This window comes from Cynocephalus volans, chromosome 9, assembly GCF_027409185.1.
Source record: "Cynocephalus volans isolate mCynVol1 chromosome 9, mCynVol1.pri, whole genome shotgun sequence".
In the NCBI taxonomy this organism is placed as follows: domain Eukaryota; kingdom Metazoa; phylum Chordata; class Mammalia; order Dermoptera; family Cynocephalidae; genus Cynocephalus; species Cynocephalus volans.
In genome coordinates, this window is record NC_084468.1 from 122,905,884 (window position 1) to 122,927,642 (window position 21,759).

General features: G+C 35.2%; 1 protein-coding gene across 6 annotated transcripts in view; it reads right to left on the minus strand.

Moving 5' to 3' along the window:
- Nucleotides 1-21,759, minus strand: part of ELF2 (E74 like ETS transcription factor 2) — a 99,971-nt gene that overhangs the window by 66,271 nt on the left and 11,941 nt on the right. For 3 of the 6 annotated variants that reach the window (XM_063107691.1, XM_063107692.1, XM_063107690.1), the window contains exons 2-3: nt 13,599-13,686; nt 11,919-12,157 (exon numbers count right to left, since the gene is read on the minus strand). The exons of 2 other annotated variants lie outside the window; for them this stretch is intronic. In XM_063107691.1, the coding sequence (XP_062963761.1) occupies nt 11,919-11,990 (72 nt within the window). In that variant the 5' untranslated portion in view covers nt 11,991-12,157; nt 13,599-13,686. Of the gene's footprint in view, nt 1-11,918; nt 12,158-13,598; nt 13,687-21,759 lie in introns of those variants that run through there. One more of the 6 variants, XM_063107697.1, reaches the window with a different exon arrangement.

Genomic DNA, 21,759 nt, shown 5'->3' on the forward strand with positions numbered 1-21,759 from the left:
ACTGAGGTTACCAGAGATGGGAGAAGGGGGAGGGGTGGTAAAGAAGGAATTGGTAAAAGGCCACAAAAAAAGATTATATTGTATAATGTTGAATATACTAATTATTCTGATTTCAGCATAATATTGCACACAGATATTAATATTCAACTCTGTACCCCACAGATATGTACAATTAACTATGTTTCAATAAAAAATAATGATAATAATTTTAAAAAAGGAGAGAGATTCTTAGTTTAAAGAGGCAGCACAAGTGCAATACTGCAGTATTTACCTAAAAAGTGCTTTTATATTCACTCAGTCATTGCTCCCCAGGTATTAGAAGTTTCCAAAGACAAATACAATAAAATGGCTGAAGACAGTGGTACTGTAATCCTTTTACACTATATTTTAGGAATATATAGAAAGACATGAAATTCAGGAGTACATTAAAAATACATAAATTTGTCACACGTTTTTTCTTTTGTGATAAGAGTAAGGCCACCTTCAAAAGTCTTATCAAAACTGAAATATACAGTGTGGCAGGCTTTGGGGGGACTAATCACCCCCACCTCCCACTGTTCACCCCCAGAAGCCATTCCAAATAAATGTCACCAAAGTAAAAACAGTATGCTCTATGAAAACCCAGTTTTAAGACAAGTCTTCTAACCTACATGTTCGTAATGCAAAAAAAAGAAAACATGCATCCATCAGAAAGGTACTGAATAAACTAGCATATATCCATACAACAAGAGATTATATTCAGCATCAATTAAAAGGTTAAGGCAGGCTTCTGGTCAAGACGGCAGAATAGACGGTCCCCAGTGTCACTCTCTTCCACAAATCAACCAATTTACAACTATTAAAAAGCAAGCACAGACAAGCTGGGGCCACTAGAGCTCAGGGGAAGAGGAGAGACCTGTGAAGTGCATGAAGGCAGGAGAAGCCACAATGAGAGGAAGAAAGGATCGCTCCTACCATTTCCCGGTCACTTCAAGGCTGAAGCTGGTGAGCGCACAGAGCAAGAGCTGGCAAAAGTCACTGCTGTGCCCTTTGTATGAGGTTGCTTAGAGGCAGCAGGGGAGAAGAGGGTCTTGGTGGCCCTTAGGCCAGCAAGACCTCCACATACAAGCGAGGAGCCACAACAAGTGAAAAAAGGAGCCACTCAGAGACTGGTGAGTCATCACAAGGGGCCATCACATGGCCCCATGGGAAGTGTCTGGAGTACAGGCAGTAGGGGAGACAGGTCCGCCAGGGGAACAATGGGGCACAGCAAGGACAGCTGATCTGCCCTCCAATCAGTCCAGGCCCACTCTGTGTAGACAGGTCAGGAATACAGATCTACAGAGGGTGCAGTTTGCTGAAAAGACTCAGGTCCAGACCAGAGTTTCTACGCAACCCAGGTGTACTTGATCTTACAAGAACCTGAAGTACCTACAAAGCCAACCATTAAAACCTGAGCTGCACAAAAAGCCTTCCCCAGGGAATCAGCAGCAAAGCAGCAATTTAGCTCAACTATAGGGCTCAAGTGCTGGTCCCACAGGAAGTTCCCCCATTTTAGAAGTAAGCAAAGGACAACAAATTAGTTCCAGCACAGAGTTCAAGTAGTGGAAATAGTGAATAATTCAAAACAGAACTGAGAGAAAAAACAAAATATTCACAGACCAGAGACAAAGTTTGATATCAACTAGCAAAGGTTGTCTCATACCACCAAAGAACACCTACAAAACCTAGAAGGATCAGAAGTCCCCTAGGCACTCAAGCCAAGGAGGGGTGAGGTCTGGGGGCCTCAACCATACCCCCTGACACCTGTAACCAGCCCAGCAATGACCACCAAGCTATGGCAGGAAGTGCCCCAGGCTCCCAAGCCGGGGGGGCCCAAGGACCTCAGCCATGCCCCCCCCCCCCCAACACCCGTACCTAGTCCATTGATGACCACTGAGCCAACACAGGATGCACCCTGGGCTCTTGAGTTGGGGCGGTGGGGGAGCCAGGGCAGTGGGGGGCCAAGGGCTTCGGCCACACCCCCCTGACATCTGCATTCAGCCCAGCAATGACCAAACCACCACTGGAATGCCCCTGGTCTCCCCTGCAGGAATGAGAAGAGTGCCATGGGCCTCAACCATGCCCCCACTCCTCCCTCCTTCTCCCACCCTATTTCCTTCCCCCTTCCCCTCTCCCCCTCCCACCCAATTGCTCTGCAACATCTTAGAATGTTGTTGTCCTGAGGTCTGCAGCCGGGGACCGACCCCTCCTCCCACAACCAGGCAAGAAGCACACCAAAAACACCACTTCCATGTGGATGGCCCACCACAGCCACCACAATAGCCACAGGTGCCGCTAAAGTAGCTAGATGCCACAATCACTGTACAGATGGCCCACCAGCCACTTAAGTGCAATGACACAAGGAGAGTCACAGCAGAGACCAAAGAAAAGAGGACATCTCTCTCCACAAAGCCCATTCCAGAGTGACAGATGTATCTACTCTACAATAATAGTGGGGTACCTGAACACACCTCTCTCAGCACTGGACAGATCATCTAGGCAACAAATCAACAGAGTAACCATTACTTTTTCAGAGGAGAATCAGTAATCAGTTTGATGGTCAAATAGATATTATTAGCATACAAATGATTACAAGTCATGCTTATTCTTTATGCCCCTTAGCCAATCTCTCCCCATCACCCTCTCCCTCCCCCCTCCCACCTCCCATAACCCTAGATTTTTTCTAGGGTTATGATTATTTAATTGAATTTAATTATTTAATTGAATCAATGATGATTCGATGAAAAATAAATAAGTACGGTTAAGGCAGATATTTATATATTGACATGGAAAAATATTCATGATATAAATAAGTGGAGAGGCGGTAGAGAATGGGCCACAGAACAGTACTTCTGTACGATTCCACTTAAATATTTATTTTACATATACATTAAAAAGTCTGGAAAAATATATCTCAAACTATTAATATTGTGATGAGAGAGAGGTAAACAGACAAAAAGATGGGTTTTCATTTTCTCAGTTTGTCTGAGTTTACTGTTTTTTACAATGATCCTGTATAACTAAGAAGAAAAATCAAAATACTTCTTTTTCATTTAAAAATAACAACTGGAATAACAACAAGAAAAAAACGTAAAGCCAGTAAGGGGTAATTTGAAAAACTTAAAAATAGATAACATCTGTATAATATAAAACCTGTGGGAGAATCTTATTTATTTTTAATCAACTTTATCCAGGTATATTTATATCAATAAAATGCACTCATTTGAAGTGTACTCCTATGGATTTTCACAAAGTAGACATCCCTGTAACTACCATCACACTCAGGAAATAGAACATTTCCATCACCTCAGAAAGTTCCCTTGCACCCACTAGACACACACACACACACGCACGCACGCACACGCACACGCACACATACACACACGCACACACAGAAGTCTAAGCAACCATCAATCTATCCCTATAGATTACTATCCCTGTAAATCTGCCTCTTCTAAAATTTCATATTGGAATCAACAGTTTGTGCTTTTTGTGTCCAATTTCTTTAATGTCGATATTTATACATGTTGTCGCATGTAGCAATAATTCATTTCCTTAGAGCACGGTGTTATAACACCAAGTTCAAGAGTTTTGATCTGCATACTGGCCAGCCACCAAAGAAAAATTTCACTTCTTTTTATTGCTGGAAATTCTGTTATAGATATTCCAATTCTTTATCCACTCACCTCTCTTCATATGGCTGTAACACTCCTATGAATGTCCTTGCTCTTCCTGACCCTACCACTCCATATTTATATAGGAGTTAAAATTAGCAGATCATATAGTAATTGTACATTTAATTTTAAAATGACCATCAAATTATTTTCCAAAGTGCTTATATTCCCATTAGCAATGTTTGAGAGTTCCAGCTGCTCCATATCCTTTCTTATATGTGGTGTTACTCTGTAATTTTCATCATTCTAAGTATGTAGTAGGATCTCCTTCTGGTTTTAAATTGCATTTCCCAGACTGCTAATACTATTGGGCATTTTATTGGTCATTCATGTGATTACCTGTTCAAAGCTTTTGCCCACCTTAATGAGTTATCTCCAACTTTTTATATATTCTAAACATAAGTCCTTTGTCAATATGAGTATGGTAAACATTTTCTTCCAATCCTTTGGTTTTTTTCATTTTCTTAATAGAATTTTTTTAAAGAGCAGACATTTTTCAATTTAATGAAGTTCAATTAATCATTTTTCTCTTAAGTTCATGTTTTTTGTGTTCAATCTTAAGAAATCATTACCTATTTCAAGTTCAGAAAATTTTTTCCTGTGTTTTCTTCCAGAAGTTTTTATAGCTTAGTTTTTACATTTAAATCTATAATCGATTTTATGTTATAGTGTACAATGTGAGAGAGGATTCTGGTTCGCATATCTGCATATGAATATCCAGTTCCACCATCATTTTTAGACAACTATCCATTCTCCACTGAATTACATTATTCCATTGAATTGTATTACTGAAAATCAATCAGCCTTATATTTGTGGGTATATATTATATTCCACTGATCTACATGTCTGTTGGTACACCGATACCACACTGTCTCAATTAGTAGAGCTTTATAGTAAGTCTTTAAATCATATGTGTAAGCACTCCAGCTTTGTTCTTACCCACAATACGTCTTCCAATCCATAAACATGATATATCTCCATTTATGCAGGTCTTTAATTTCTCTCAACAACAGTTTGTAGTTTTACTGTGTACAAGTATTTCATATATTTCATTAAACTTACCTCTATGCTTTTTGATGCTCTATTAAATAGTACTACTTTCTAATTTTCCAATTGTATGTTACTAATACTCATATATAAAAATAATTGATTTTTACATATTCATATTGAATCATCTGAGCAGTCTAAATTAATTCTAATAGTTGTGTAGATTTTTAGGAATTTCTATGTACATGACCTTATTATCTAGAAAGTTTTACTACTTCTTTTCCAATCTGTGGGTCTTTAATTTTTTTGCCTTTTAGCAATGTTGCCAGTACAATGTTGACTAGACGTAGTTAGAACAGACATTCTTGCCTTGCTCTTAATCTGAAAGGGAAAACATTCAGTCTTCCAGCATTAAGTATGATGCTGGCTGGGGGTTTTTCACAGATGCATTTTATCAGATTGAAGAAGTTGTCCTTTATTACTAGCTTAGAGATTCTGTATAATGAATAAGGTGTTGAATTCTGGCAATGGGTTTTCTGTATGTTGCTACTGACATACTCACATTATTTTTCTTTTTCACTGTTAATATGGCAAATTACATCAACTGATTAAACCCACCATAAGGGATAAACCCCATTTGGTCATGACATGATCCCTTTTATATGCTGCTGGATTGATGTTTGTTTCTATATTCATGAAAGACAGTGGTTTGCAGTTTTCTTTCCCTATAATATCTGTCTGATCTTGGTATCAGAGTAATGCTGGCTTCATAAAATAAGTTAGAAAATGCTCCCTTCTCCATTTCCTGAAAGAGTTTGTGCAGGATTGATGTTATTTTTCCCTAAACGCTTGGTAGATCATCGATAAAGCTATTAGCCCTAGAGTTTTCTTCGTGGGAAAGACTTTGACTAGCAGTTCAATTCATTTAAAAGATATAGAGCTATTCAGGCTTTCTACTCCTTTTGAAATTACTTTCAGGGAATTTGTCCATTTCATCTAAGTTGTCAAGCTTATTGAAACAAAGTTGTTCATAATACTTAATATCTATAATAATAATCGCTTTTCATTCCTGATATTCGTAATCTTTGCCTTCTGTTCCTTTTTTCTTATGCAGTCTAGTTAGAGACATCAATTTTATTCGTCTTTGCAAAGAATCAGCTTCTGGCTTAATTTCTCTATTGTTTGTACATTTACAACTTCTTTGATTTCAGTTTTTATTTTTTTATATTCTTCCTTCTAGTTGCACTGGGTTTAAGTTGATCTTCATATTCTAGCTTGTTGAGGCAAAAGCTTAGATGACTGATTTTAGACTTTTCTCCTTTTCCAATATAAGTATTTGAAGCTATAAATTTCCCTCTAAACACTGCTTTAGCTATATCCCTCAAATTTTGATATATTGTTTATTTTCACTCAGTTTAAATATTTTCTAGTTTTTCTTGTGATTTATTCTTTAACCTATAAGTAATATGGAAGAAAGCTGTTTTATATCCAAATATTTGAGGATTTTGCAAGTATCTTTTTGTTGCTAATTTCTATTTTAATTGTTTTGGTCAGACAACTCTCTATGTATGATTGCAATACTTTTTTTTTTTTTTTTTTTTTTTGTCTTTTTCGTGACCGTTACTCAGCCAGTGAGTGCACCGGCCATTCCTATGTAGGATCCAAACCCGTGGCGGGAGCGTCGCCACACTCCCAGCGCCGCACTCTCCCGAGTGCGCCACGGGCTCGGCCCTGATTTCAATACTTTTTATAATTATTGAGATTTATTTTATAGCCCAGCACATGATCTATCTTGGTTGACTGTCCATGTAAACTTGAAATAAATGTGTTTTCTTATGCTCTTGGGTATAGTGTTCCATAAACATCCATTAGGTAACATTGGTTGATAATGTTGTTCAAGTCTTCTACATCCTTATTAATTTTCTATCTGCTTATTCTATTAATTACTAAAAGAGGAATGCTGCAATCTCCAACTATTATGTGAATTTATCTGTTTCTTCTTTCAATTCTGTCAGTTTATACTTTATGTATTTTGAAGCTCTGATAGTGATACATATCGGAATTGTTGTACCTTCTTGACAAAATGGTCCTTTTATTATTTATAAAACAGCCCTCATTAGGCCTGGTAATAATCTTACCCCAAAACCACTCCAGCTTTCTTATGATTAGCATTTGTACAGATACAGAAATATATATATTTCAATAGTTTTTATATTTAAACTATGCTGATATACTTAAAATGAATTTCTTGTGTGAAACATATATAGGTTTGGCTTTTTAACCCAATCTGATAATGTCTACATTTTAATTGGGGTGTTTAGAAAATACACACTTAATATCAATAAAAGGGTTTACATCTTGTTCTTTGTTAATAATTTTTTCATTTATTCCTTGTTACTTTTATTCTCTTTGTCTTTTCTAGGGCTGGGTATTTTTCAGTACTAATATTACTTCAAATATTGGCTTATTTGTTTATTTGTTTAGTGGTTGCTCTAAGATTTTATAATGTACTTCTTTATTACAGTCTACCTACAAATAGTTATGTTACTTTATGCATAATATAAAAAGCTTACAATAATATTCTTCCAATTCCCTCCTCCTATCATTTGCTCTATTGACATGCATTTACTTCTTCACACTATAAACTCCATAATATATTGTTATTATTTTTGTTTTAAACAATTATCCTTTTTAAAATTTTAAAAATAATTTTTTACACTTAAAGATCTGTTAAGAGGGTAGATCTCACGGTAAGTGTTTTGAACACTATAAAATTTTTAATTTTTTTTAATTTCAAAAAGTATTTTATACTTAACCACATATTAACCATTTCTCTAGTGCTTTTCATTACTTTGTATAGATCTAAATTTCCGTCTGGTATCATTTACCTTCCGCCTAAAGAGTTTATTTTTAACATTTCTTGTAGAATAAGTATGTTGGTAATAAATTCTCTCTGCTTTTGTTTGTCTAAAAAAAGCTTCAGTTTGAAGAATATTTTCACTGGATATATAACTGTAGGTTGATAGTTTTATTCTTTCAGCATTTAAAAAATATCATTATCTTCTGACTTGCAGTTTCAGACAAGATGTCTGTAGTGCTTATCTTTGTCCTTCTGTATGTAGCAAATCTTTTTTTTTCTGGCTGCTTTTAAGATTTTCTCTCTGAAACTGGCTTTCAGTAATTTTATTATGACGTGCCTTTGTGTTTGTTTGTTCTCTGCTTTATCCTGTTTGGAGTTTTAAATGTTTGGATCTACGGGTTCATTCTTTTCATTGAATTTGGAAAATTTATGGCCATTATTTTTTCATATATTTTTTATTTCGTCCTTGTCTCTCTCATTAAATGTATGTTAAGGCAACTTTATACTGTCCCACAGGTGATTGAAGCTTTGTTCCTTTTTTCTTTCACTTTTTTTTTCTCTGTGCTTCATAATGTAGTTTCTATTGCCATCCTCAAATTCACTGATCTATTCTTTTGTAGCACCTAATCTATTTTTAATCTCACCCACTGAACTTTTCTTTCAGATAGTATACATTGATCTCTAGAAGTTTCATTTGGTTCTTTTATGTAAATCTTAAATTGTTAGGTGGTACATTTCACTGCAGTATTTTAAAGTGTTATAACAGATAGTTATTTATGAATCAACTTTTAAGGCCTATTTTTAAAAATTTTTAGGGCAAGTTTGGACTACACTTTATTCTACGGCTAGTTTACCCCTACTAAATAAGGCATGACCCTTCTGGAGTCTTTAATGAATGCCCTGGGCACTCAACAAAGACTCCCCACTCTAGCTGGCAGGAACTCTAATATCTCTCAGCCCTGAGTGAACTCTCTAAATTACTGAGTAAATTACTGAGTTTACACCTTTCTGATCACTCTTTGCCTGGCTTTGTGGAATTCCACATTACACCTGAAAGCTGAGTATTCAGCCAAAGTGTCAGGGGCCCACCGAGCAAAGAGTTCTGGTGTTCTTTCTCTGGGCTGCTTCTTCCTCTATTAGACATTCTGCCCCTCAAATTAGTTGTTAGCCTCTCTAAAATCCAAATTTTTTTCCCTCAATTTAACGAAACAATTACACTCTTCTTGGTTCCTTTTTCTTACACCAGAGCCTAGGAAGTGGTTCCAAGCAATAAGCCAGTGCAATCGCAGAGGTGATCGCAGAGGTGACATTCTCTTCTCTCAGGAAGCACAGTCCTACACTGTCCTCCAATGCTTCAAAACTGTGGCTTCCTGTGTTTCGTCCACTTTCCTAGTTGTTTATAGTGAGAGTGTAAGTCTGGTTTAAGTTATTCCATCATAACCTGAAGTGGAAAAATTCCCAATCTTGTTTGTCTGGAAGCAGCTGTCCTCTAGAACTTGTATTTATTGTGTTTTTAAAAATTTATTTAAATCCATTTATATTTTTTCTATATTAACTCCCCATTTATAAGGGACACACCTGCAGTACATTTCCTTTATAAAAATTGCTCTGGTTACTCCTAAATGTTTACTCTTCCATATGATCTTTACATCCATATAATCAATTTTCCCCAAACTTGCCCTAACATTTGATAGAGATGGAATTAAATATATAGATTAATTGGGATAAACTACTATCCAAGTATAAAGTATATATCTTTGTTAGCTAAAATTTTCTTTCATGTCCTTCAGAATCATTAATCAATTTTCTTCAAACAGATCCCATATATCTCTTACGTTTATTCCTCAATATTTTATATTTTTTTTTAATTTTCAGAAAAGGATCTTATTTTTCACGATCTCTTCTAACTAATTACAGCCTTATAAAGCAAAGCTACTTATTTTTTTATGTTCATTTTCTACTCAGCCAAATTACTAAGCACTCTCAGTAGGTTTAATAGGTTTTTCAGTATATTCACTGGCTTTCTCAACTGGAGAATCATATTACCTGCCTATAATACCTTAGTATCTTTTATATTTATTTTTTTCATTCATAATAATCCTAATTTTATAAAATGCATTACTTTTATAATCAGGAAAAAAATGATAAAAAAATAAAGCCTGAAAATCATGGTAATAAATCTCCAGATCTTCACCACTTTTCAAACATTCTTTTTCTTCCAATTCTGGGACTATGATTGTAACATCTTGACAAATCATTTTTTACCCACCTTACATGTTAGAGTATAAATATTATTGTATACAGGAAACATATTTCTGAAAAGCTTCTCATAAGACAAAATCTTTCAAATACTACTACTTTCAAGACTCCCTTTGTAAAATCAGAATATATTTCTATTATTAGTGGTTCTTCTCCCTTCCTAGAATTTTCTTCCCCCAGATATTTCTATGGCCCCATCCACCATTTCATTTAGCTATAAACTTCTCTTCAGAGAAGTCTTCTCTGACCACACTTATTAAAATAGCTCCCACCACCTTCTCCATCCATCTCTAGCCCTGAATTATTATTATTATTACTGGGGGGGAGCTGGCCAGTATGGGGATACAAAACCCTTGACCTTTGTGTTATCAGCACCATGCTCTACCACATGAACTAACTGGCCAGCCCCATCTAGCCTGGAATTATTTTTCACAGCCCTTGTTAAATACTTTATCCCCAATGCCTAACAAAGTACTTGATACACAATAAGTGGTCAATTAATATTTGTCAAAGGAACAAATAAATGAAAGTAAAAAAAGTTCCCCAAGAATAGCTTCCCCCACTCTAGTGACACACTACCTAAAATGCCCATTAAGAGTACTGCCTTCTGACCTCCTCCATCATCAGTCAATAACAACTTGGTAAAGTCACTTAATTTATCAGTTTCTTTCTTCCATGGTAATCAGTTCTCCTGGCCATGAACACCTGGGATTCCACATAAAGGAAGAAAAATACGAGGAGGTTCCAGAAACAAATACTGGCCTGTTTTTCCTCATATTAATGATACCTTTTAATTACCACAAGGTAAATATAGTCTGCCTATTATTCATGGCAGCTCCCCTCATACTGGTTAAATGCCAACAGAGCAAAACTATAGGATAAAAATAAAGCACTTTAAGGAAGCAGTATTTGGTCTGGGTGATATAGGAGGAAATGGAAGTCCCCTGAGTCTCTCATCTCTTTGGTGAATCATACCGTGAGGTTAGCATACAGAAAGTGAATCTTGAAGGAAGAAACAGAAATTAATTAAGGAAATAAAGCATGTTCTATAGCTGTGGCTTCTCTTAATGGACTTTGAACCAGTTTTGGATTCTAATACAAAAGGAACACTGAAGAGTCACAAGTCCACTGACAAAAGAAAAGGAGTACCTTCACTTTATCCCCTTCCCACTGAATTTCCCCACAGCTTATCTGGATCTTGGAAGACTAAATGGATACCAAGCAAGCAAGAAAAAGCATCCAGACATCAGAATACACAGCCTGATGTCTTAACTTGTTATCACTATACTGGTACCGGGTACGAATAACAGCATTACCTTCCACAGAAAATTGAGAAAAGATTTTAATACAGAAAACTCTCCATTTTCCCACCTCACCTCTAACCAAATATTTATCCATTATTATGACAGCACTACCATATTATAATTTAGATCCCTTCTAATATTCAGTCTTTAATAAATGGTGGAAATAAAAGCCAGGACCTGGCAGTTCATATATTTCTGGTACTACCATTTTCTGCTCCCATCTCTTATTCTTCAATATCATCAATAACAATAACCAAATATGCTAATGATTAAAAATTCTACATCTCTAAAATTTCAAAACCTAAATATCCTTTCTGATATACTAAATATCTAAATTCATAAGTACATATATATATATTAGATTAAAATATGATGGACCTCCATACTGAATTAGATATAACAATAACCAAGAAACAAAGATGACAAGTAAAGCAGATACAGAATTCTAACTTAAGATAAATGAAATTTAGGTATTTAGGAACAGTACTCGTATATACCACACTCCATAATCCAAGACAATATATTTTATCAGGGATTTAAATTTATCTCTCAACAAATACTACAGTGTTCTTTCTTTCCATTTCTTTCCTTCTTCCATGTTCATTTTAATATATGCATGTTCCATAAATATCAGGTAAGCCCTGCAGTTCCTTTCTCAACTTTCCATTACCTAAATTATATGAGAATATGTAACATTTACATGTACAATTTCATGCATTGTACATTTCTACTTTCAAATACATGTTTGCCATTATATCAAAATTAGCTCATGCATTGACTTCTATGAACAAAACAGAAATTGGATGCCTAACCTCTTGATTTTCTACTCCATTGTTGGAAAGCTCCAAAAGAGAACCTCCACTGTCAACCACTGCTGATGTCATTGTTTATTCCCTGAGGATGCTTCAAATGCTATTAATCAGTGTAATTAAAAGTTCATGGATGATTGCCAGTGGTACAGGTTTGCATTATCATGTTTTAAAAATCATGAGAGATGGAGTGGAGTAGATATCCAGTAATCCAGTCTTCTAAAGATGATTAATCACACAGTCTAAAAAGAGGAAAAATTTGAAAAGTTATAAAAAGTATACAGGAAGGATATAAAGCATAACTTATTTTGCAATTTAATTTTTAACACTGTTTTAACTAAGAAATAGGAGATAAGCTTCAATATCCCTGCATCAAAAGAGGGCAGTAATGAGCACTTCACTTCTTATGAGTTAATATTCAAATCTATAAACATACTGAATAAGTTCTTATCAAGCTATTGTATATAGTGATATTGATACTTACATTCCAAGAAATAAAATATTACAACTTTCTCCCATTATGAAGATGTAATGTAATTTTACTCCTGAATTATTTTAGTAGAAATTTTTAATATCTATTTTGCATTGAACACATAAAATGTGCTGGACTGAGACAACAACTTCTAAAACTAATTGTCTATATAACAAATTAAAATATTTATTGGTTGATAAATATTTCATTCTTCTTCTTTGGCTCATTTGGTTTGTTTGTTAGAATAATATAATTGGAACTGTCTTTTGCTTATGGCACCAATCTCACTCCGTATTCATAGTCTGAATACTCTACAAGAACTGTAAGACAGATTAATTTGGGTTGCTTATACTTTCAAGTACAGTAGTTTAAAATAAAGTAGTGAAACCACTTAGAATGTCCTTGATATTATTTTATCGTTCTTTCCTCAATAATTGTTTCACTATTAGTTCAAATGCAATAAAACAAATAGTTTCAAGCAACCTCTCAACCTAACCTCTTAAGCTTTTTCCCCTTTAGAAAGATGAATGCCTATATATATATTTGGATTTATGAATTAAATTGTTCCTAAAAAGTTACTTTTTAATCAATTTACAGTATGTTAAAATTTTCATACACAGAAAGCACAGAGATTTATTTCTAACAAGACTTTTTTTTTTTTTTTTTTGTCTTTTTCGTGACCGGTACTCAGCCAGTGAGTGCACTGGCCATTCCTATATAGGATCCGAACCTGCGGCGGGAGCGTCGCTGCGCTCCCAGCCCCGCACTCTCCAGAGTGCGCCACGGGCTCGGCCCCTAACAAGACTTTTTAATGTCAAAGTTGAAGAATGCAGAAAAATTAAGAATATTTAAAAAGTATATTTCTAATAAGTCATTCCATTAATTTTATGACCTTACATTAAGTTTGACTACTGGCATCAAACAGATATGGAAATAAAATAATAAAAAATTTCCATAAACTTCTACAATAAAACGAAATACCTGAAAAAAAGCAGAAATTTCATCTCACTGCCTACGACGGGTTCAGTACTATTAGTCCCTTCTTTGATCTTATAAAATATAAGATATAATAGGAAGTATTTGTATCTTAAGAAGAAAAATTAAGAAAAATTCTCAGTTTCATCACACTAAAGCTTGCTAAGGTAATGACTATTTCCAAAATCTGTTTTCTAAACATACACATTACAAAAGCAGAAATAAATTTTACTTACAATTTGAATGTTTAGTAGTCTAAGCATCCTTCACTATGTTCACAACTTGGCAAAAGCTAAAATCTGAACCAGCAGTTCTTTGGAACTACTAGTAGGAGGGGAAAAAAGACAGTATTAATATAATTCTATTAAAACTATGTTGCCCAAAATAGGTGTGATACAGATAGTATAAACTTATTACAACAAATGATCACCTGATGATACATATTTACATAATAGAAGAAATTATTTCTAGGTTACTGAAGAATCAGAAGTTTTTATCAAACTTTAAATTTTAAGTTGCCCCTAAGTAACAATTACTAAGTAAGGATAGACCCGATATATGATATGAGTACATAACCAATGCCCTGTACCATAGGTTACATTTGCAACAAACAACAGGTTTCTAATAAGCGCCTACAGGTATAACCCCTGCTCCCCAGGAGTACAAAATCAAGTTTAAAAAAGATTAACCCAAAAAACTACTATAAAACAATGCTAATGATATATTATTGCCTATTAAGTCATCTACCTCCTACTTAACCCCCCAAATTTAGCATCAGTACACATCCAAAAATCCCAAGCCCTACTTTTAACTCCCAAACTTCCTCAAACATCCCTCCTGCTTTCAAAGGCTAATCTGTTGACTTATGCACTGGATCTTAGGCCTTGCTTCATCAATTATTCCCTCTTTTTCCTTAACTCTCTTATTTTACATATGCTCCTTCCCCTCAATATATAAACACTTATAATACCCTCTCATCTTAAAAATAGAAAAGTCCTCTTCCATGACCCTGCATATCCCTCCAGTTACTGCTCTAATTCCCTCTTTTCTCAGATAAAGTTCTAGAAAAGAATCCTATACCCTGTTTCCACTTCCTAATTTCTCAGGTACTCCTCCTTCTATTGAAGGTTGACTTCAACCCCAACTCAACTGAATTTTTTACTAAATTCTGCTTGTCAAATCCAATGGAAACATTTCTGTCTTCAGAGGAGTTGATGCCTCTGAAGCATCTGACACTGCTGATCATTACCTCCTTGAAATTCTATCTTGAATATCTCTACTCCCACTCTAGCTACTCCTTTTCAATTCCCTCTCACAGGGCCAACCCTAATTCTCAAGGGGCTTGGGGCAAGAATACAAAAGGAAGCCTATATACCATGTCTAAATAGTTTAAAATTATAAATCAAGCTAACAGGCTATTTTATTATTTTATCCTCTTGATAAATATACTTTTACAACAACCTCAAAGGCCAAGTTTTGATTTCAAATTCTCAGACTCTCTCAAGCTCTATGGGGCATGGGAAGGTCATACCACCTCCCACGGCCTGCGGCCTATCCCATTTCTCTTCCTACCTTTAGCTCTACTCCATACTACAAGGGACCTTACATACATTCATGTAGACATCCCAGCCTACGTGTCCAAGCTCTGATCTCACACCTGTGAATAACTTCTCCTTGGGCATCCCTTAGACCTAGAGGAGCCCATACAGGTAGTACAGTCAAGAAAGGAGAGAATCAGAGAACAGACTCATGAAGGGCCACATGGGCAGGGAATTCTGATATCCAAATACTCAGAGCTTCATCTAGAAAGAGACCAGGTAGACTAGTCACCCCAGCCCCCCAACATCTTCACTCCATGGGGAGAGACAGGCCAGATAAGCACCTCTAAAGCACATGGCCCAGAGGAGGGTTCATACTTGGCTAAGTCTAAGGACAGTGATGCTCTCTAACCAACCTTACATGGAGGGCCCTAGCCTTTTTCTCTTCTGACTCTTTATACTCCCTCTAAGCTATGACATCTACTCCTATGGCTTCACGCAAATCTTTATTACAGTCTAAGCCATTTTCATGGGTTCCAGTTTGTGTATTAGATACTTTTTGCCTCTACTTCTTTGTGAAATATTAGATGGAGCATAAATGAACAATAAGCTTCTATTCCAAGATAACCTAGCCACTCCATTCACTAATTCAGTCATTCAACAAATATTAACTGAGCACCATCATATGCTAGCACAATTTTAGGTGCCAGGGATACAGCAGTAAATAAAGGAAATGTCCCTGTCCTTAAGGTTCTTTCATTCCAGTGGAGAGAAAGAAAAAATAAAACATGTATAGCATACATACAGGTAGTGTTAAAGGCTAAGGAGATAAGTGAACCAAAGGGATAGGGAGTATTCAGCAGGGAGGAGAATTGTAATTTCAAATTCAGTGGTCAGAGAAGGACTTACTCAAAAAAAAAAAAAAAGTGACACATGAGTAAAGACTAGAAAGTATGAGCTCTGTGGCTGGGGGAAGAGCCTTGCAGTCAAAAGAAAACAGAAAATTCAAGACCCTCAAGAGGAGGTATGCCTGACTAGTTCAAGGATCAGCAAGGAGAACAATAAGGCTAAAGTGAAGTGAGCAAGAGGAAGAAAGAATAATAAAAGGACAGAGAGGTAAGAGGAGGGGACCAAGTAAGTCCTCCATAAGGACTTTGACTTTTACTTCAGGAAGGAAGGTTTTACACAGAGAGATTACCTGATTATTATAAGGATCATTCAAAAGCAGGGCTGAGAACATACAAGGGGACAAGAGCAGAAACGGGAATATCAGTCAGAAGACTACTATAATAATTAGGTGAGAAATCATAGTGGCTAGGATCAGAGTGGCAGTTCTGGAGGTAATGAAGACTGATCAACCTTTGGATATATTTTGCAGGAAAAAGGACAAGATTTGCTAGCAAACTGAATGTGGGGTATAAGAGAAAGAGAGGAGTCAAGAATGAATACAGACTGAAGGATTCTGGGAAGATGGTGGAGTAGAAAACACCAGCAATGTTTCCCCACCTAGACAATAATTGCACTGGTAGAATCTGTCTAATGTAACTATTTTGGAACTCTGAAGGATATTGAAGGCTTGCAACTTCCAGTGGAAGCCTTAGACAGTCCTCATAAATTGTGGTTAAGTTTGGTCAATTTCAGTTCTTAGTACAATATCAGCTACCCATCCCCCACACACACCCAATGGCAGGAAGCTCTGCATGTGATCTTGGAGCAGTTTGCATGCAGCTTACAGGAGCCAGGGAAGGCAAAAAGTTCCCTGTTTTCCAAATATTGTGGACCTGTGCTCGGATTGCTGATTGTTGCTTCTTACCACAGAGGTACAGACAAAGAGACAGGCAGTCATTGCTGTGAAAGCCCCTCTCCCTCTAACCAAAGTCACTTCCAGGGAATTTAAAGGGCTAGCACCCTTTCCCTCCCCTTCATTTTTATCTTTTTTCCCAGGTCGAGAGCCAAACTTTAAAGACTAGGATACTCAAAACTGCACATACAGAAAAAACTGGAACATGACTGCACATGCCCAGGGAAAGGCTCAGGTTTAGAAAAGACCTGAGAAGACTTTAAGTGTACACCTCAAGTTGATCTTTGGCACAGAGTCAACCTACAATAATTAAAACAACAACAACAACAACAACAAAAAAAAAAACCCAGCAAACCAGGGGAAGAGAAAGAATCTAATTTCCCAAGTTACCAAATTATTAGACTCAAATGTTCAGTTTTCAACAAAAAAGTCACAAGGCATACAAACAAACAGGAAAGTATTATCCATTCAAAGAAAAAACCAAATCAACAGAAACTGTCACTGAAAAAGATCTGATAGCCGATCTATTAGACAATGACTTTAGAGCAACTGTTGTAAAGAAGTTTAAAGAACTAAAGGAAGATGTGGAGGAAGTCAAGAAAATGAAGTGTGAACAAAATAAAAATATCAATAAAGAGACAAAATCTAAAAAGAAACCAAAAAAACAAAAAATTCTGGAGCTGAAAATACAATAACAAATGAGAAATTCACTAGAGATATTCAAAGACAGATTTGAACACATAGATTTCTTCTTCTTTGAGAAGAGTCAATGATCTTGAAGACAGGACAATGAAAGTTACTGAATCTGAGAAAGAGAAACAAAAGAGATTAAAGAAAAGTGAAACAACAGCAAGCAGACCAACAAACAGATTGTGGGAGTCCCCCAAAAAAAGAAGAGAAAGAAAAAGAGATAGAGAGACTATCTGAAGAAATAAAGACTGAAAATTTCCCAAATTTGCTGAAAGACATGAATAAAAACATCTAAGAAGCTCAATGAACTCCAAGGATGATAAACTCAAAGAGACCCACACCAAGACACATTATAAACAAACTTTCAAAATCCCAACACAAAGATCTTGAAAGCAGCAAGAAAAAAAAAAAAAGATTGTCACATACAAGGGATCCTCAATAAAATTAGCAGCAGATATCTCATCAGAAAAACAGGAGCCCAGAAAGCAATGGGCTGATACATTCAAAGTGCTGAAAGAAAAAACCATCAAAAAATAATCCTACATCCAGCAAAACTGTCCTTTCAGAGTGAGGGAGAAATTAAGACATTCTCTGAAAAACAAAAGCTTGAGGGAGTTCATTACCAGTAGATTTGCCCTGCAAGAAATGCTTAAAGGAGACCTGTAAGGCAAAAGGACACTAGACAATAACTCAAACTTGAATGAAGAAATAAAGATCTCAGTAAAGGTAAATAGGCAATTAAATAAGCTGGTATGATTGTTACAACAGTAACAATGCAACAACAGTTTGCATCTACTTTTTTGTCTTCTACATGATTTAAGAAAAATACATTTAAAAACAATTTTTAGGCTAAAAGCTAGTATTATTGTAACTACAATTCTGTTTTCTACAACATTTAAGAGAAAAATGTATTTAAAAGTCTTAACAGTTTATGTTTTCAGACACACAATAAACATGTAATTCTGTGAAATCTACAACTGAAAAGGGTGGGAAACTGTAAAGGAGTAGAGTTTTTATATGTTATCGAATTTAAGCTGGTATAAATTCAAATTAGAATGTTATAACTTTTGGTTTTTAAATGTTATCCCGATGGCGACCACAAAAAAAAAAAAAAGCTATAGAATATATACAATGTGAAATGAGAAATTTAAACATTTCACTACAAAAAATCAACTGCATGCAAAAAAAGACAGCAATGCAGGGAATGAGGGACAAAAAGTCTATATAGCATATAAAAATAAATAGCAAAATGACAGAAGTCCCTCTTTATCAGCAAGTAGTTTAAATGAAAATGGTTTAAACTATGCAATCAAAAGACAGAGATTGGAAGAATGATCCAACTATGTGCTATCTACAAGCAATTCACTTTAGATTCAAAGACACAAACATTGAAAATAAAAGGATGAAAAAAGATATTCCATGCAAATAGTAAGCAAAAATAAGCAGGGGTGGCTATACCAACATCAGACAAAATAGACTTTAAATGAAAAAAGGTTACAAGAAACAAAGAAGGATAATATATATTAATAAAAGTTTCAATACAGAAAGAAGATATAACAATTTTAAGTATTTACACAGCTAATGACAATCAATGAAAATATATGAAATAAAAGCTAACAGAATTGAAGGGAGAAACAGTTCTACAGTAATACTTGGAGATTTCCATACCACCCTCTTAATAATGTACAGAACAATCAGACAGAAAATACGTAAGAAAATAGAGGACTTAACACAATAAACCAACTGGATCTAACAGACATATACAGAATACTTTTACCCAACAAAAATGCAATACACATTTTTCTCAACTGCACGTAACACATTTTCCAAGACAGTCCATGTTAGGCCACAAATGGACTCAAAAGTCTCAACAGATTTTAAAAGATATATATCACATAAAATATCTTCTCTGATCACAACAGGATAAAGCTAGAAATCAATATCAGAAGTAAAACTGGAAAATTCATAAAATCATAGAAATTAAACAACACACTCTTAAACAACCAAAGGGTTATACGTCATGACCAAGGGGGATTTATTCCTGGAATGCAAGGATGGTTCAACATACTAAAATTGATCAATGTAATACACCATATCAACATAATGAAAGAAAAACGTGATCATTTTGACTGATGCAGAAAAAGCATTTTATAAAATTCAACAAAACATTCAACAAACTAGGTATATAAGGAATCTACCTCAACATAATTAAAGCCATATATGAAAAACCCACAACAAACATCATAATTTTGAAAGACTGAAAGCTTTTCCTCTAAGATCAGGAAAAAGGCAAGGATGCCCACTTTTGCCACTTCTATTCAATACAGTACTGGAATTTTTAACCAGAGCAATTAGAAAAGAAAAAGAAATAAAAGGCATCCAAGTTCAAAAAGAAAAAGTAAAATTATCTCTGCTTGTAAATGATATGATTTTATGGGTAGAAACCTCTAAAGATTCCACGAAAAAAACTATTAGAACTAATAAAGGAATTCAGCAAAGCAGCAGGACACAAAATCAACATACAGAAATCAGTTGCATTTCTATACACCAACAATGAACAATCTGAAAGGAAATTATAAAAACACTTCCATTTATTATATCAACAGAAAGAATAAAATACTTAAGAATTAACTTAATCAAAGAAACAAAAAACTTGTACAATGAAAACTACAAAACATTGCTGAAAGAAATTAAAGACATAAACGAATTGAAACGCATCCCATGTTCAAGGATCAGAAGACTCAATATTGTTAAAATGTCAATATTACCCAAAGTGATCCACAGATTCAATACAATCCCTACCAAAATCCCAATGACATTTTTGCAGAAATATAAAACACATCCTAAAATTCATATGGTATCTTAAGGGACCCCAAGGAGCCAAAACAATCTTGAATAGGAACAAAACTGGAGAACTCACACTTCATGATTTCAAAACTTGGTACAAAGCTACAGTAATCAAAACAGTATAGTACTGGCATAAAGAAGACATATAGACCAACAGAACAGAATGCAGTACCCAGAAATAAACTCTCAAAAATCAAAAAATTAATTTTGACAAGGGTGCCAAGACCATTCAATGAGAAAAGAATATTCCTGTCTTTTCAACAAATAGTACTGGGAAAACTGGATATCCACATGCAAAAGAATAAAATTGGACCCTTCCCTACCACCACATACAAAAATTAGCTCAAAATGAATCAAGGACCTAAAACAATAAAACCCTTAGAAGAAAACATAAGGCAAAAACTTCATGATACCAGATTTGGCAATGATTTCTTAGATATGACACTAAAGGCACAGGCAACAAAAGAAAAAATAAGTTGAATTTCATAAAAATATTTAATATGTGTACATCTAAAGACACTATCAACAGAATAAAAAGGCAATTCACAGAATGGGAAAAATACATACAAATCATATATCTGAGAAGAGAATATATAGAGAACTACTAAAACTTAGCAACAACAACAAAAAAAAACCAAACACAAGCTGGCCAGTTAGCTCAGTTGGTTAGAGCATGGTGTCATAACACCAGGGTCAAAGGTTCAGATCCCCATACTGACCAGCCACCAAAAACAAAAAACAACCAAAAGACAACAACAACAACAAAAACCCCAATTCAAAAATGGGAAAAGGACTTGAATAGACATTTCTCCAAAGAAGACATAAAAATGACCAACAAGCACATGAAAAAATGCTCAATGTCACTAATCATTAGAGAACTGCCAATCAAAACTACAGTGAGATACCACCTCACACCCATTAGAATGGCTACTATAAAGAAAAAAAATTAATAAGCATGTGGAGAAATTGGAAATCCTTGTTGGTGGGAATGTAAAATGGTACATCTGCTGTGGAAAACAATATGGCAGTTCCTCCAAATATTAAAAACAGAATTAACAATGATCCAGCATTCCATTTCTGGTGTGTGTGTGTGTGTGTGTGTGTGTGTGTGTGTGTGTGTGTGTGTGTGTGTGTGTGTGTGTGTGTGTATATGCAGAGGAATTGAAAGCAGAGTCTCAAAGAGATATTCGTATGCCCATGTTCATAGCAGAATTATTAACAACAGCTAAAACATGGATATGCAAGTGTGTCCACTGACAGATGAACGGAGAAGCAAAATATAATATATCCATACAAGGAAATATTATTCAGCCTTAAAAAGGAAGGAAATTCTGCAATATGCTATAACATAGATGAACCTTGAGAACACTTTGCTAAGTGAAAAAAGCCACTCACAAGAAGACAAATATTGTACAGTTCTACTTATATAAGGTACTGAGAGTAGTTAAAATCAGAGACAGAAAGTATAATGGTGGTTGCTGGGGTTAGAAATAATGGAGAGTTACTGTTTAATGGGTACAG